The sequence below is a fragment of the Gavialis gangeticus genome, unplaced genomic scaffold (assembly GCF_001723915.1).
Source record: "Gavialis gangeticus isolate Ggan-Ray unplaced genomic scaffold, GavGan_comp1, whole genome shotgun sequence".
Classification (NCBI taxonomy): Eukaryota; Metazoa; Chordata; order Crocodylia; family Gavialidae; genus Gavialis; species Gavialis gangeticus.
Genome location: NW_017728964.1, coordinates 6841054 through 6859419, shown reverse-complemented (window position 1 = coordinate 6859419; position 18366 = coordinate 6841054). Strand labels below are relative to the sequence as shown.

General features: G+C 44.4%; 1 protein-coding gene across 1 annotated transcript in view; it reads left to right on the top strand.

The window, feature by feature from the left end:
• Positions 1-3552: 3552 nt before the first annotated feature.
• LOC109287376 (protoheme IX farnesyltransferase, mitochondrial) overlaps positions 3553-18366 on the top strand; it is a 191987-nt gene continuing 177173 nt past the window's right edge. Inside the window, exons 1-3 of the mRNA XM_019502388.1 lie at positions 3553-3668; positions 5630-5754; positions 8360-8684. Of these exons, the coding sequence (XP_019357933.1) occupies positions 3626-3668; positions 5630-5754; positions 8360-8684 (493 nt within the window). The 5' untranslated portion in view covers positions 3553-3625. The remainder of the gene's footprint in view (positions 3669-5629; positions 5755-8359; positions 8685-18366) is intronic.

Sequence of the window (18366 nt, the reverse complement as noted above, 5' to 3'; positions counted from 1 at the left end):
AAGGCACCATGCCGGCTCTGCTAGGGAAGGCATCAGCTCCTCCCGGCCTCATTGTTCCAGTCGCGATGGCCCCTGCCAGTCTGCACCCGCCGGCCACCAGTGCATGGCCCCAGCCGCCCTGCCCATGGGGCCTGAGTTAGGGCTCTGGCACAGGGTAAGCAGCGGGGCCACCCACCTGCCCACGCCCCACTTTGCCCAGTAGGGGTTCCCTCCAGGGCACCCGGCACTGGGACGAACTGCCACTGCCAGATCGCTGCAGGCTCGGGACGGTGTCCACACCCCATGGGTGAGTGTATGACTGGAGTGGAACAGGGCATGGGCTGCAGCCCAGGGACGAGGAAGCTCCGTGGGCTTGGCTTGCACTGGCTTAGGCCCTGCACTCCTGCTGGGCCTGACCTTGGGCCCTGTGCTCTTGCTGCCCCAGGCCCCATGCTTATGCCCCCCACCTGCCCATTCTCACTGTTGCTGCTGCTCCTCCCTGCCTGCTGGCCACTCCAGCACCATATACCAGAGCGGCCCCATGCTCCTGGGCCCTGCCAGCCTGGGCTCCAAGCTCATGGCCCCCGCTGTCCCCTTCTTGCTGCTATCGCTTCTCCCTGCCACCTCCCCCTGGGCTCCTGCCGACTGCCACTCACCACTTCCCTCACTGCCACTGCCACCACTTCTCCTCACGCCCGTGCTGAGCGTTATAACGAAATGCACTCAGTGCTGAGTGAAACTAGGTAGGTATTTTAAATGAGTGTTATAACGAAACTGCAGTAAGTGAAATCATGTTAAGCAAGGGTTGCCTGTATGCCTCTTTCTTCTTTTTCAAGAGGGTCATGATATCCCTATTAAGCCAAGAGGGCTTGCCAGCCCTTCTGTGTAGCCAGCACCCACGTGTTTTCAGTTACCACTGGTGACTAAAATCAGCAGTGTTCATATTCTGGCTGTTGGCCACACTTACAGTGTGGCTCCCAGGTTGAGTGGGAGTGGCATTAACCCCTTGGCTGCTGGTACCAACACAGCAGTGCTGGCAGTCATGGCCAGAAGCCAAGCTATAAGGAGCAATGCAGTCCTGATCCAGCCTGCAGGGCCAAATGAGTCTGACACGCCTGTTTTAAGACAAGTCTTCTACATTGTCTCAGTACAGCATGAGGAATTGCTGAACTCAGGCCTGCCAAATCTGCTACCTTCTAAAATGAAGTAATATGCCAATAGGCTCTTCCAGGAGGTAAGAGGGAAGCAGTCAGGGTGGATAAAAAAAAAAAAATCAATGATTTAAAAAAAAATAAAGTAAAAAAAGCAGATTTTTTTATATAACTCACATTTTTAATCATATTTTTTGATTTTTAAAAGATGCTTTTTTAAAAAAACAACAAATGGTTAATTAGTTACAGATAACACAAACTTATCATGAGAGGTTTAAATATATACACACAATCAAATATAATACTTTAAATATACATGAAAATGATCTAAAATTAACTTTTATTAGCTATAAAAAATTATTCTCCCTTGTCTATCCTATAACTTTTTAAAGTCTATCTGCCTCTCAATGGTGATTTGTTTCACCACTTCAATCCTTTCTATGATTTTAGGAATGTGAGAATAAACTACAGACTTCAGCCTGAAGAAAAGCTTATTCAGGTTCTCGGCTTTTTTTCTCTTATCCTCTACCAGCAAGTCAGAACAACCACAAGCATAATATCTCATTCTAAACTCCTGAGCCAAGCTAAATGCACAAGCTTCTAGCCTGTCTCAGTTCCTTGACTAAACCCTCATTGGGTAGACCGCCCAAGCAAAAAGATGCTTTTGACAGGCTTTGCTCAGATGCTTTAGGGATGCCATCTGGTTACTCCTTCAAATTCCATGATACCATCTTACTTTGGAATCACTGCCAGAGCATAAGCCTGCCAATGTTTAGTGATGAGGAGTCTAAGGATGTGTCTGAGGAAGTAATAAACAGTGACAGAGGCAATATTCCACTGACAATGCTGGGGACAGGGAAGGTTGAAAGGTTTAAGAGGCCTCTTGAGCAAAAGGAAGTCTGAAATCTCCTACCCCCCACCCTGCATTCCTATCTGTATTTCCAGGTAGTGACACAGTTTACTGTGGGAGACCCCATGCAAATTTTTAATGTCAGGCCTTACTTCTTACTAGACAATCACACTAAGACATAACCCTAATGCAAACTGGGCCTCTTGACCAGCTTGGGGACCCAGGCAATTGTATGGTTTGCATGGCTGTACTTCCATCCTTTAAATGCCAGCCAGCTTTGTGATGCAGCTACTTATCAGACTTCCCCAGTAAACTTTATAATGCGCTAAGCAGCTCTCACTTTTAGCTATTACCAGTGGGCACACAGACAAGCGATTGCTGGAAAGCTGGTCTGGCACTCGTTTTGCATGGCAAACAGCCACCTCCCTGACCAAATGAATAGATGTATTGCAGCGAAGCCTGCCATTAAAACTGGAGTGCTACCATCTGGCTCACGATATACAGGTTTCTCTTGCCAACCAGTTTTGAGCGTCTATGCTTTATATTCTATATACCATTTTGGCTACCATGGCATAGAGTTTTGAGTAACCATGGTTTTCTGTGGCTGTGCATTAGCCCGCCACCTGCCATTTTTCCCCATAAGCCTTTTCCCTTGCCAAACACGGGAACTTTCAGGAACCTAACCTGGGAAACTTGTAGAGCCCTCTTCAGTGTTGGGGTTTGGAGCTAGCTGCACTTTTGCTAAAGTGTAACATACGGTGTTTGGCTAAACACCAAGTACAGACACGCCGATGTGTAAGGGGTGCATGTGCACCCCCTAAGAGTGCTGGTACACTCCCTGAAAGCCAGCACTCCCTGCTTAGGCGATGGTCAAAGGGGGCAGGTGGGAGTGAGCACCAGTGGCAAGTGGGAACTTCCCGGTTGGCATGATTGGCCGTGGGAGGGATCCCCCAGTCACTGAAACTGGCTGTGGGGGGACCTCCCCAGTCGATGACTGGTCACTGTGGGGGGGTACATACCCCCCCCCCCCAACTCAGGTGGCAGCATTTGCCTATGCAGACATTACAAATAAACTGGTCTAAGTGATGAGAAATCGGTCCAAACCCATAACCCTACAAAAGTTCAGTACACACAGACCAGCCTAAAAACGCGGCGCCTGCTCTAAAATAGATGCACACCAGCAGCTCCTGATCTGCAGTACGTGTCCAACCAGCGGTCACCGGTTGGTGTTAATACACTTATTATAAATGAATTACGTGCCAAATATTCGCTGGGGGTGCTGCAGGTCGAACTGGAAAATGTGCTCGTGGCACTGCCGCTGCATGGTGTTTGCGACCTGTCGGAGCCGCTGACGTACCGCAGCACCCGAGGGCTGCGCTGGCCTTCAGCCGTGCCCCGTCTCCGCTGGAGGGCTAGTCTGCCCGCGCCCGACCGAGATATTTGCGCGGTGCGTGCCCCAGGAGCCGTGGCGGCGAGACCCGTGTACCCTCATCCCACCGAGCTGGCGCCTCCGGCCGCAGGCGCCGTTCGCGCCGACCGGAAGTGCCGACCCGGAAGCAGTGCGCGGCGGCCCGGCCAAGATGGCGGCGCCCAGGGGCTGAGGGACGAGGGCAGCGGGGGACACCACTGTTGCCGCCGCCGGGCCATGAATGTGGCGCGCTGCTGCGGCCCGGCCCAGGCTGTGCCAGGTACCGCCCGGTGGGGAGCAATGTCGCCCCGCTCTCGGGGGAGGGGGCTCCCTCTAGCCTTTGCTGCGGAGGGGTGCGGGGTGTGGAGGGCAATGTGCGGGGGAAGGAGGGGTGCCGGGGGTGGGGCGAGACGCTTGTCTGGTCCTTGAGGAGGTTTCAGGGCGGGTCCAGCCCGTGTCGGGGTGAGGAGGCGCCTCTTCTCCTGACTTTTGACACCCGCTTGAGAGGGCTGCGGGAGGCGGCCGGATGGGTACGGCTTCTTTGCACCAAAGGAGACACAGAGCAAAACCTGTCGACGTCTTGTTTACTTTTGCTTTTGTGCTTCCTTGACTTCCTCTTCTGTTCATTGCTTTCCTTTTTTGATGCGTGATTTTGCAGTGACACACGGCAGATTTACGTACTTGCGTGTCTCATTGAGGAAGTTCAGGAACGTATCCGAGCTCCTCGGGTGCGGAAAGCGTAGGGTCAGGGCTTGAAAGTGTAGGGTCCATGTTTTGGGGTAGGGATCCTGTTGGCTCGGTGGATAGCGCATGGGGCTCTTGATCTAGATTATGGCCTTTTGGAGGTTGCCCCCCTGCACACGTTATTTTACGTGCCCATACAAAGAGAGAGATTTTCTTTTTTCAAGAGATTGGTTTACGGAGCAGTGCTATAGAGGTGCCTTCTGTACTTTCTAAAACAATCTCCGCTCCTCTGTTGCTACAGTGCAGTTTTAGTAAACTTACTTCCAGACAAAAGATTCCCGTTCATGTTGACAGGGGTCACGTGCAAGAGTTTTAGTAATGTTCTCTATATAAATTCTGTTTAGCAAGTAGCTCTGTTTTAAAGGATCAAAATGGGAATGTTGTTTCATTCATGTAATAAGTTATGGACTGCAGCAAAGACGCCCATTAAAAATGTGTCTGGAAAATGCCTGTCAATTGAATTGCCATGCACTCTGATTAAAACACTTGTGCAAAATAGCAGTCATTTTAACAGTATTTCAAATACAGTACACTTCTCTTCTATATACTTTCCCCTTTTATCTGCAGTGAGCTGATATAATAATGTTTGGCTTAAAAATTGCAAAGCTTTGCTCAAGTTCCTGAATTCTTCACCTTTCCCCTTGTGCAGAAACATACGCACTTTCCTTGATTCTTCTTGATGGTAGTTGTAACATATCCCATGAAAACCATGCATTTATAACAGATTACTTTAGTGTTTCTTTAAGAAAGGAACCTCAGTATTTGTAGAAAGACATGTGCAAGTCATAAATTTATGATAAATATTTTCCCCCTAGTAACTTGTGATGATTTCCTGCTAAATGAATCATGAGGTCATGTATTCCCCTGGACCTGCATTTCTAGTCATTGGTCAGCAGAGCGTTAGGACTGTTTTCAGCATGTGAAGCACGTACACCAGACTCATAAATGTTTTTTCATAGTTTTGCTTTCCTTATTCCTATGAGACCTTTTATAGCATGACTTTTAATACTGAATTCTCCTGTTTTATGATGGTTTTATATCATCGATGAGACGCGTGATTCAATCAGGTTTTTAGGATATCAGTTACACAGATCTGTAGTATAGTTGGCAAAAAGTCCTGTTGATATGAAAATTTATCTCAAGTGCTATTTTTATACTTGCTTTAAACAAGTGAAGTGAAGGACTTGTTTTAAACAAATATTTCAGCTTGCTGGTAAGGTAAGTAAATTAACAGCATGTGGAGGCTCTGGTAGAGGAAGAGGCTATAAGACTAACTCCAAGAGGCACTGGGAAGTAAAATACTCGTCTCTTCCCTCCAGAACTTGAAAGCATCCTGCAGTCTCACTCAGCATCTCTTTCAGTTAAATAGCTGTTTTGCTTAGCCCTCCTATAGAGTGTTGTGTGTTATGGGGCACAACAAGCATTGTATCAGGTTTGTTTCTCATCCATACTGTGAAAAAGCAACTGGAGTCCAAATAGTGTTTCTTTTCTCTGTAGGCTTATTTGTTTGGCACCTTCAGAAAAGAGCGATACAGCATATGCCATGCAAGCTTATACAAATTTGCAGGCTAGCCAGTAAAAGATGGATTACATTTCAGCACTTTAGCTTCCTCAAACGAATGGTAAGTTAAGAGAATGGCATTATTCCATACTGACTGTTTTTGGGTGTTTTTCCCCCTTTTTTTCCCCTTATACAGAGTTAAAATATTTGTAACTTAAGTTGTGGGTGTAACTTGCTTTCTGGGGTACTGTTTTCCATTCCAAAGATGGATCTTGAATCCTCCTTACCTAGTTTTGCCAACTTTTTAAAATGCAAATTATAAAGCCAGGTTTACTGTTTGACTTCTTACATTTTGAATAGACAGAATCTTGGCAAAGAAAAGTATTTTTCATTTGTGTGTAAAACCACTGAGGTAGGTCCTAAGTTGATGAAAATAGCAGGTTAAATTCTTCTGTATCAGGTTAAGTTCTTCTATATTTTGTAAATATTCAGTGCACTAGTCTCCAGTATCACAAAGGCTGAAGTTGTCTCTAACAAACCCAGGAAACCACCTCTTCCGTGAACAGATACATCATGGATAGTGGTAATGCAAGATTCTCTTTAGTGTCCCTTTGGGTGCTTCAACCCTGTGCTTCAGGAACAATTTCTCTCCACAAGTTTATGGGTTAACTTCACCTCTCTTCTCAAGTGTGTCTGCTATGATTGCAACAAAAGGACCAAATATTTTCAGTTTTACTGATACTATTTTGGCTACCAATCCAGTGGAAACAGATTGATACCATTGCCAGTTTCATTTGCAAGTAAGGTTCCCTCTAAGGTGCATGCGTGCGCGGCCATGCACAACTAAAATTGTGGCTGCACACAGCCTTTTCAAGGCCACGCACCAGGAAAGGCTGGGGCAGGAGCCTGGTGCGGGCTCCAGCAGCTCCGGGGAAGTGCTCTGCTCCCCTGCATCAGGGCTGGGGAGTGGAGCACTTCCCCGGAGCCTCCACCAGCCCCCTGCCCCAGCCTCCATCCCTGCCTTGCCTCACCTTGGGGAGGAGCCACTGCCTGCCCCACTGAGGCTCTGCTGGCTGCAGGATACTGCTCCACTTCCCGGCCCTGACGGATGGGGGCTGGCACGGGCTCCGCTGGCTCCAGGGAAGTGCTCCACTCCCTGGCCCTGATGCAGAGGAGCAGAACACTTCTCCAGAGCTGGAGAGCCCGTGCCAGGATCCAGCCTCCTGGGCCCCAGCCTCAGCTCCAGCCCGTGGCTCCACCCCTTGGCTTCCGGCCCCAGCCCCTGGCCCCAGTTCCAGCCTCCAGCCCTTGGCCCCAGCCTCCGGCCCCCAGCCCTCAGTTCTCTTCGGTAAATGTCCCATGCCGGACCAAGGTGGTGCGCTCACGGACCGCTGCTCCTTAGAGAGAACATTGCATTCAGGTCACCAAATTTTTGTCAGACTTCTTGCCTTTTGACTTGAGCTGCATTCAACTAGTCATTCATTGGTGAAAAGCACTACATCTCCCTTCCTTACCTACATTGTTGCTGTTATATTTAACCTACATTTTTAAATCCTGCAAGTGCTGCCCCATAGTTTTTTAAAGCTGGCACATTCTTGATAAGTTGGGCTTGAAATTACATGAAATATGTGGAAAGCTTCAGAGAAAAAAACTGAAATGTTAGGGAGGCTATATGTGCCTTTTTATTTACATGATACTAACTACAGGTGCTATAAAAGAGTGGGGGAAGACTGTATAAAAGCTAATTTCAGTTTGCCATCTGTCTAGTCAGGTGGAGAAATGAAGCACTGTATGCAGTAACACCCCATTAGTGTTCATCTTTACATACTTTTCCTTTGAAACATTTTCTGAAATTGGCAGGTCAGGCAGACTAGACTAAAATTAGTTGTGATAGAAGACTAACATGAGGGGGAGAATTTTACTTTCTAATTTTTTTTTTTTTTTTTAGAAGTGTCTGTATCTTGGAGCACAGCTAGCACTTAATAATAGCAGATTAGACTGTGGGTGGTCATGTGTATATATCTCCTTATGTTTATGTTTGTTTAAAGCTTGAGCAAACTGTAGAATGAATAATTAAAATAAATAAATACCCAGTAGTTTAGAATAGGAAGTGAGGAGCAGTGCTTGCAACTGCAGCTGCAAGGGAATATTTAGTTATGCTGGTAGTAGTTCTCCAAGCTTAAGCTAGCGTTATTTATGCCTGAATGGAAACCAGGCTTTTGCCATATTTTGTGCAATTGTGGGTATTGTTTTGCAATTGAAGCAGTACTGGAAACAGTGTCAGTCATGTCAGCAACATGAAGTTATCTTCTTTAATCATAAACATTGTATAGCAATAAGAAGAAATTAATTATAGTATTCCTATTAATGTTAGTGATGTCCAGAATTTATTGATAAGAATAGATTTTTTTTTAACTACAGCAAGCATGGTATGTGTCCTCCTTTTGGGGTACATAAAGATTCCTTGTGGGCGGGGGGGACCACATGCATATCACAGCTGCAGTTCTATGGTATTCCTGCCCCCCTCCCCTCTCCCTCCCATACATATGCACTTCAGTCACTGCCACTTCCTCCTGCCATTGATTGCTGCAGGCAAGGGGTATTGGTGGTGAAGAACATGGTGGTGGCTCAAGTAGGGAGGCTTTTGATGGTGGGATGTAAACTTACAAGGTTTGAGAAATACCAAACTATTGTACCTCAAACTTAATTTCTCTTTTTCTATCCAGTATGTAACACAGTGCAACAAAAGCCTCTATCAGCAAGCAAAACCGAAGCCAGATCCAGTTGCACCTCCTTTCCAGGAGAGGCAACATTTGGGGCATGAAAAAATGGTTATACATAAGATTAAGCCAGTTTCACTTCCCTGCCTACCTTTGCCTGAGGCATCAAAAGGAGCTGAGTTCAGCAAAGCAAAGTTAGCTGCAGAAATAGAAGACTCAGCAACATCAGGAATAGAAGAATCCAAGGAAGAAAAACAATGGAAAGAAATGAAGTTACAGCTGGATGATTTACCAGGAATTTTAGCACGTTTGTCCAAAATCAAACTTACAGGTACTATTGAGAACTTTTTCCAGCTTCTGTGAATCAAAGTTCTCCAACTTTTTTTTTGCTTCAAGTGGTCAGTGATTCTATGTACAATTTTTCTTGTGGACAACTTCCTTATCACTTTTCATCCTGCAGATCATTCAGTGACATAACACACCTGGGTCAGCTATGGCAATTTCCTATAAAGAAAGATAGTTTAGAAAAGTATTAAATATATTTTTAGTTGATTTTTTTTAAATTAAGTTTAATTACAAGAACTAAGTAGAAGCCAGAGCTATGTAACCAGCTGTCATGTCACAAGGAAATATTCCATATACCAGCAGCAGTTCACAGACTTCAGTTTGAGAGTTCTCTAATCGTATTTTCACTGCCAGTCTGTATAAAAGCGGATTATCAAATCTATTATCCAAGCAAGGCAAATAAAGTATACTGGTGCCATTTTGCTGAAGTAATCACTTTTTTACTATTTTTAGTATTGTTTAAGTTGTAGCCATGATGTTATAGCTATGATGGTCCAGGAAAATTGCAAAAGACAAGCATTTTTGTAGGTAATATCTTTTATTGGACCAACTGCATGGTTGGTATAGACCTAGATAAGCTTTTGAATACCACAGTACCTTTCCTCACATTTCTGGGAGAGGACCAGACACACTAGAGCTAAATAGCAGATGGAACAAAGGCTTAATTTTTCCCATTTCAGTTTTGAATTTATCATTGATACAAAATATACTCTTATTTCATGAGAAACTTCTGTTAAGTTATAGAGGATTTTTATAAGGTTGCTATTAATTTTTTTTTTTAAAGCAAGTTTTTGTGTTTCAGTTTAGTAGTGCTTCTGGTCAGTTTTATGTTAAAAGCAACAAAAAGGCTAAAGTGGGTGCATTCCTAGCAAACCTGACTCAGCTTTGGGTATTCTCATCTTAGTTTCCTGAAATGAAGAGCCCCACACAGCTCCGGCCCTGACCCATGCAGATCTGGGGGCACTCGCCCTCCTTGATGAGAGGCGGGAACTGTGGTGTGTGCTCCCCGCAGCCTCTGGACAAGCAGTGGCTCTGTCCTGTGCCTGTCTTGCCCCAACAGGGCAGAGCTTGCCCCAGCCCCACTCTTCCCTCACCACAGGGGCCTTTGATTTGCTCCCCCTCTCCCCTTCTACCACACCAGACTTACCATCTTCACACAGCTCTCCAAGCTGCCGGGCTGGTATTGGAAATTGGATTGGTATCAGCCAATATGCCTCCATAAAATTGGCTTTCAGTATTGTCCCCAAAAATCTCTAAAATCTATTCTTCTTTTTTTCCCCCCAAACTGGCTAAGCAAACAACTTATTAAATAGTTCTTACAATTACTTATCAGTCTTGCTATCTTGCAAACATTATTGTGTTTCAGTGTCATGTTCTCGTAGTAGTTACATAGCACTTAAATCGCTTTTGTGGCATAGATAGCAGCTCTTTATTTTATATATGGGGAAAGTGATATACAGAGATATTAAATGGCTTGATGAAAGCCTCGCATTAAATCTATGGCAGAACCAAAAAATAAAAATAAAATATTTGGGATTCTAAACTGGTCTCTCCTCCACCAAACCAGAGTGTCTTCTTGGTATTAAAACAGCACTATAGTTTCATAATGATTCTTCTTTAATAAATTTACAAATGTCCTGAAATCATTTTACTTCTTGGAATTTTGGTTCTGCAGTATTTCATGCCTTAGCCTTTGTTTTCCACAAGAAATCTAACGTGGTTATTTCAGAATTCCTCTGGTTTTTAAACAAAAATATTTTATTGCTTTCAGCATCTATGAGACCATCCAAAATTTTGCACATATGGACCTTGATCCTAAATGTCTATCTAAATTTTGTTTATCACCTCGTTGGAGAAATCCAGATACCCTTGACAATGTTCTTCAGTAGAACACAAGAACTGTGGTTGGTTGACCCCAGTATTTTTTCCTGCCAAGGCAGGGTTCGGACTTGATGATCTGCTCAGGTCCTTTCCGACCCTACAAACTATGAAACTATAAACTCTGGTTTCCACCTTAGTTATGTATGTGACACATTCCTCTACTGGTATGCAGTGGTGTCAGTGAATGTTGAGGAAAATAGGAAGTCTGTTGGGAAACTAACAGACATTTTTTGTTGCCAGGAGTTGCTGAAGACTTCAGTAATGTAGCTTTGTGCGTCTCTCCAGTGACATTTCCAAAGAGCTTAGGGTTTTTAACAAATTTAAAAAAATGATGACACACTGGCTATTTGTAGCCAGTTATACTCATTCTACTACAGTCATAGCTTTATTTTCTCACTGCTGAGTAGCAATAGTAATTTGCTCTTCTATAGTACTTTTCATGCATAGACCCATGAGGTTCATGTGGGCCACCCAGTCTTGGTGTCTCTTCAACAAGATGCTTTTGTTAAGTGGTTCCTCTTGAAGAGCTTCAGGCCCTCCATAAGAAATTGAACTTGAATGTTAGGCCTGTGCGAAGCAGCTAGTATTTGCTCCAGATTTGGATGATTTGGGAAACAGTGATTTGATTCAGTGATATGAATCACTGTTCAGAATCAATTCAGCTGAATCTGATTTGGAGATTCGGCTGCTGCTGAATCTCCAAATCAGCCAGGCCCTTCCCCCCCCAGCCCGGCAATGGCTGTCCCGCCTGCCCCAGCTCCTAGCTCTTTGGGGAAAAAAACCCCCAGCTTACCAGGTGCTGCTGGGCAGGTGGCGATCCCCACTGCCTCACTCTGCATGGGGGCTCTGTATGATCCCCCCAAGGCCCCCCCTCCTCCCCCCCAGCTCTTCAAGAAAAAAAAACCCAAGAAAAGCTCCCTCACCACTCCTGCTGGCGGGGGGGTAATCCCCGCTGCACCATGCCATGTGGGGGGCTCTGGATGAGCCCCCAAAGCCCTGAGGCTGCACCAGGAGTGGTGTGTCCTGGGGCTTTTCTCCATTTTTTTTTTTTTTTTTCTTAAAGGGCCGGAGCTGGCTGGAGCTGGCCCAGGAAGAGCACCCATGGGGGGGGCATCAGGGGGCTTATGCAGAGCCCCCCATGCAGCGTGGGGGAGCAGGGATTCCCTTCACCCATCCAGCAGCACGCAGTGAGCACTGGGGCTTTTCTTTAAAGCGCTGGGACCGGGGGGAGGAGTGGGGGGGCTCGGGGAGCTGGCAGGGGTCCCCACATGGTCCCCTCCCCCAGCCCCCCCTTCCTCTGCCGCTAGTACTTACCAGCTCAGAGTTGGCTGCAGCTTCGTGCTGCAGCCACTGGGGACTGCCTGAATCATCAGAGCTCTCCAAATCTTTTCCAGAGATTTGGAGAGTTTTGAATTGATTCGGACCTTTTGAATTGGTCCCCTGATTCAATTCGGATTTGGAGTTTTGGCCACTGAATCGGGTCCAATCTCCTTTAAATCGAATCGCCACCTGAAGCTTTGCACAGCCCTATTGAATATAGTTAATCCAAATAGATCCATAAAAAATCATGGTGTGCGTTCTTTACAAAGGCCTATTGTGTTACAGCCTTCATAGATTTCATAGACATTAGGGCTGGAAGGGACCTTGTGAGATCATCTGGTCCAGCCCCCTGTCCAAGAGCAGGAAGTCAGCTGGGGTCAGAGGACCCCAGCAAAATAATCGTCCAAGTACATCTTGAATGTGTTCAGAGCAGGTGCTTGCTCTGCTTCTGGGAAGAATCTATTCCAGACTCTGCATACTCGGACGGTAAAGAAGTTCTTCCTTATGTCTAATCTAAAATGGTCTTCCAGCAGTTTGTGACCGTCAGACTTTGTTTTCCCTTGGGGAGTCCTGGTGAACAGACATTCTTCCAGGTCCTGATGAACACCCCGGATATACTTATAGGCTGCCACCATGTCCCCCTTGAGCCTACACTTAGCCACGCTGAAGAGTCCTGTGCCTCTCAGCTTCTCATATGGCTTGCTCTCTTACATGTGATTATGCGTGTGGCTCTCCTCTAGACTCTTGGGCTTCTCCACATCCTTTTTAAAGTGAGGAGCCCAGAACTGGATGCAGTACTCCAGCTGTGGCCTCACCAAAGCCAAATAAAGCAGGAGAATGACATCTTGGGTCTTGTCTGAGATGCATTGGTAGATGCAAGGCAGGGTTTTAGTTGCTTTGCTGGCTGCAGCATCACATTGGTGGCTCATATTTATCTTTCTGTCTTTTCTAATCTAGGACTGAGATGTGCCAGACCTGATGATTAAGAAGAATGACTTCCTTACCTTAGATGTCACTGTAGAAATTTAATAAACTATCAAGTAAAGGCATTGTGATGGGAATCCCTTAGAGATGAAGGATTCCAAAGTTGTTACTAAGTAGAATTAGTTTCATAACTTTTAGTGAAGAGGAACTTTAGGGGTTCTCTAAATTGTTCAAGGAGGTATAGTGTACACATGGCAAAAAAAAAAAAAATCAGAAAGATTGACTCCCAGATTCTATTTCCTTCCTCTCTGTCAATGCCTAGTACACTTCAAATTGACTTCAATTGGAGTTAGTGGTTAAGTTGCCTTAGTACCTATCTCTATCTCTACTGGAAAGGTATTTTTGCCCCTGAATTTAGGTAGATTCCTTTTGTACAAATTGTGGCCTCCTTTGTCTAAATGAGAAGTTTTTACTGGGGAAGCTATGCTGGTAGGTGAAATCCAAGCAAATGCCAGATGTGGCCATAGCCGTACTCTTGGATTCAACTTGATTCCATTTTCACCAGCCTCCTGGAGCCACTGTCAGTCAAGCAGCCTCATGTGCAAAGTGTTGGCATCAGGAGCAAGTGCTGTTTTTTTACTTACGCAATCACATCTAGTATTTTTCATAGATTTCCTCTGCCCTTGTGCTATGTCTCAGAACTATTGGTGCTCTTGAAGTTACCTTTTCAGGATACTGAAGTTCTTTCACTTGGGTAAGACCAGAAAAGTCTGCTCAATATACAAGCCATATTATGTTTCAGGAAACTAAAGAGCTACAAGATTATTGAAAGTAATGTTTAGAGCTAGGTTTATAGGCAGCTAATAGTCATTCTTCCATGTAATCTTAAAACACCTTTTTTTTCTGGAGGGTATAGTATTGTCATTGGTTTTTTGAAGATGTAAATTATGCCACTCTAGTTCTCATGTTACAAGGGGCAGAGCCTCAAATGGTTTGACCCATTATGTTCTGGTTTGATCTCGTATCCTGCATATCTTCTTGAAAAATTGCTCTTTTTATACCTTTTTGTTTATAAAATAAGATTTGCACAATGTTGCACTAAAAGGATTTCCCAATACCCTGTCCTCCCATTGTGGAAGGAAAGAGACGGTTTGTGTTACCAACTGCATTTGAAAGGAAATGAGTTTAGCAACTGCTCTGCCCTCCTACTTCATGTAAACCTTAGTCTTCATGCTGCTGCCATTAAAACTATGCTTTCACAACAGGAAAAGATTCATATGTTTTTAAATATATATACTTTTGCCATAAAAATGATTGGACTGGGGAGCTTTTAATTATTTGTAGCATAATCTACTTTTTTGGTGCAGATTTCCTTCCTTTCTACCTCGTTCTCTGTTGGCTGGAATCTCGGTAGCTGGATTTTACCATCCTGGCACTCTGTAACCTAAAGCATATGTCTGATGCTTTTTTGAGTTACAAAAGAAAGGTACAAAAATGTCATTGTGTTCAGCTTTGCCTCGTAATTCATAAGGAACTGAAAGAAGTAAAAAAAAAAAAAAAAAAAATTATTAATAATGTACAACACAAACATACCCTTAAGAATTTTCGTTGAATCTCTTCATTTTAATTTTATATTGCATTTATATTTAACTAATATTGCTCCAGTAATCAAAGATAAAAACAATGATGATTTATAGACAAAATAGAAAAATTAAAAACTAGACATTTGTTAATCTTCACTTATAAAGTTGCACCCTCCAAATTAAATACACAGTGTAAAACAGTGAACATTGTACCTACTAACCATGTAAGTAATGCAAATTCTAGCTATTAAAATGGATGGTATCTAGGTAAAGGATTCTTAAGTATACTGATTTCTGTTGATGGAAACCAATTAAATGATCAAATAATTTAACAAATACCTGCAAAGCAGATATGTGAGCTGCAGTAGTATACGTGACTAACCTGTCATTCTTCAAATAATTATGATAATGCTAATCTAGAATCCAAACTCTTTAGGGCAGGAACTGTTTTTTTACTGCATGTCTTTACTGTGCCTAGCAGAATAGGGTCCTTGATTGCTCCCTGTTGGAAATACTGCAATATGAATACATCTCCTTCAGAGTTCTGAAGGAGCTCTCTGCCAAAATACATCAAACACAGCTCTCTGATTTCTCCACCACCACTTCTGTGGTGTTTAAACATACTATAAGTGTGATCCACAGGTAACATTTTCTCTTGCTTTACAAACCTGTCATTCATTCAGTTGGTATGCCAAAGAGATACTTTTTGTCAGTCATACCTTGAGCTACTTATTAGTTAAATTGAGGTAGTGTTAGAGTCATGTTGTAGCCATGCTGGTCCAGGAAATATGTCAGAGGCAAGGATTTTTTAGACCTGAAGAAGAATGCATTGCATATGAAAGCTTGTCTAACTTTATCCTAACTATGCAGTTGATCTAATAAAAGATACCACCCCCCAAAATCCTTGCCTCTTTTATTGAGGTAGTAACACAATATTTTAGACATTATACAAAATCATCTCTGCCCCAAAGGCTTTTCAGACTTTTTTTTAATCAGATCTTATTGCAAAACAATGTGTTCCAATTCCCCATTTTAGATTTATGGCTGTGGTAGTATTAAAAAAAGTACCATTTTAATAATCATAAACTACTGAAGCTTGAATAATAATGCTTGTTTTTCTATTCTAGTTACTGAATGCTTGTTTTATTGGTAACAAAGCAGCTTGTGTACTGAGTGTCTGTTCTTAGTTTGTGTGCTATATCCATATGGAATCTCCTTGAATGTCTAGTCCCATCACTGTCTGGAGACTCTCTCAAAATAACTCTATGTTGCTGTGTTTTCCTCCCTTTCAGGCAATTTAAATATGTTGCTCTTCACTTAGATCTAGTTCTTGAGGAGTTCAAACCTATAATTCAATTATTTTATTTAATAACAGTTGAAAATAATTTGTCTCTGATTACTTTGTTTTTTATGGTCTGTACTTTTAGTAGGGAACTGACAGTGGGCCAGGCTCAAATCTCTTTTACATCAGTGTAAAAGTGAAGTAGTTCCATAATCTGTAGGGACTTACCAAATTCATGGTAGAAATGGGGTGCACTGTGGCTCCTTTAATTTTGCAGGTTCCCCTGCATGCCCTCCCTGCTGATTGATGGAGGGGGCCCACTTGCAGCTTGCTTTTGATTAGCAGGGAGGCGAAAACTGCAGTTTTAAATATGGTGCCATTTTTGCTTCCCATCACTGATTGGCTGATGGGCCCTGGACAGCCCTACTGTTTACTGCTGACTGGTGGGTAGGCAAAAATGGTGTCATGTTTAAACCTGTGGTTTTAACTTCACTGCTGATCAAGAGGGAGTGGTGGGGTTCTCCACTAATCAGCAGTTGGTGGGTGGGGGGGCGAGGTGTGCATGAGGGACATGTAAGATTAAAGGAGCTGCCGCACACTCTACTTCCACCATGAATTTGGTAAGTCCCTAATTATCTGTAACAGAGTTGCTTTGGATTTACAGTGATGAGATGAGTCTTTCTGTGTTTTCTGAGTCTAATGAGAATGTTGTCTGAGTAACTGTCTAAGCAGCTCTGGCTTGCTTCAGGGTTGTTTAGTGGCACAGTGAGGTGAGAATGTGCATGTCATTTTGAGCAAGGTTGTCTTAGTGTATTCTGATTATTAGAGCGTGTGGAACAGTCCTGCACGCCTCTGCAGGAAAAGCATGGGTGAGCTGGACTAGAAACAGCTGTGGCCTGAGTTGTTTTTTTCTAACTCATAAAGAGTACATGTCATACAGCCCTGCATGCAAGGCAGTTTTACCTGGCTGCTGCTGTGGCAGCAGCAGCACCTGCATCGTAGGTGCTTCCTGATGCAAGTGCTGGAGCGGCCAACTAAGGGGCCATGCTCTTCTTGACCTGCTGTTCACAAACAGGAATGAATTGGTGGGGAATGTAGTAGTGGGTGGGAACTTGGGCAGCAGTGGAGCACAAGATGATTGAGTTCAGGATCCTGAGGAAAGGAAGGATGGAGAGCAGCAAAGTAAGGACACTGGATTTCAGAAAAGCAGACTTTGGCTCTCATGGGGAACTCATGGGCTGGATCCCTTGGGAAGCCAATATGAGCAGGGAGGAATCCAGGAGAACTGCCTATACTTCAAAGAAGACTTACTAAGAATGTAGGAATAAACTACCCCCATGCACAGGAAGATTAGCAAGTATGGCAGAAGACCACCTTGGCTTATCAGGGAACTCTTTAGTTCTAAATCACAGAAAGGAAGCTTATAAGAAGTGGAAACTTGGACAAATAACTAGGGAGGAGTATAAAAGCATTTTTCAAGCATGCAGGGATGAAGTCAGGAAGGCCAAAGTGCAATTGGAGTTGCAGCTAGCAAGGGATGTGAAGGGGAACAAGAAGGGTTTCTACAAGTTTGTCAGTAGCAAGAGGAGGATCTGGGAAAGTGTGGGTCCTTTATCGAATGGGGGGTGCAACACTGTGATGGAAGATGCAGAAAAAGGCTGAAGTGTTCAGTGTCTTTTTCGCCTCAGTCTTCACAGGCAAGGTCAGCTCCCAGACTACTGCACCGGCCAGTACAGTTTAGGGAGGAGATGAGCAGCCAACAGTGGCAAAAGAACAGGTTAGGGACTATTTAAAAAAGCTGGACATATACAAGTCCATGGGGCCGGATGGGATGTACCCAAGAGTACTGAGGGAGGCAGCTGATGAGATTATGGCCAGTGGCTCTGCAATCTTTGAAAACTCCAGGAGAGGTCCTGGATGATTGGAGAAGGACAAACATAGTGCCCAAATTTAGGAAAGTGAAAAAGGAGCGTCCAGGGAACTATAGATCAGTCAGCCTCACCTCAGTCTCTGGAAAAATCATGGAGCAGATGATCCTCAAAGAATCCATTTCTAAGTACTTGAAGAAGGTGATAGGAATAGTCAGCATGGATTCAACAAGGGCAAGTTGTGCCTGACCAACCTGATTGTCTATAATGAAGTGACTGTCCGTGTGGATGCAGGGAGACAGGTAGATGTGGTATACCTTGATTTTTAGGAAGATTTTTGATACAGTCTCCTACAACATTCTCTCAGGCAAGCTGTGGAAGTGCAGGCTGGATGAATGGACTGTAAGGTGGATAGAAAAGTGGCTGGAGCTTCAGGCTTAGAGGGTAGTAAGCAATGGCTCAATGTCTAGTTGGTAGGCAGTATTGAGTGGAGTGCCCCAGGTGTTGGTCCTGGGGCCAGTTTTGTTCAATGTCTTCGTCAACGACCTGGAAGATTGCATAGAGTGGACCCTTAGCAATTTTGCAGATGACACCAAGCTGTGGGGAGTAGTGGATATGCTAGAAGGTTTCATAGTTTCATAGTTTCTAGGGTCGGAAGGGACCTGAGCAGATCATCTAGTCCGACCCCCTGCCATGGCAGGAAGAGCACTGGGGTCAAATGACCCCAGTAAGGTGGTCATCCAACCTCCTCTTAAAAACCCCCAGGGTGGGAGCCTGCACCACCTCACTTGGAAGCTGGTTCCAGACTCT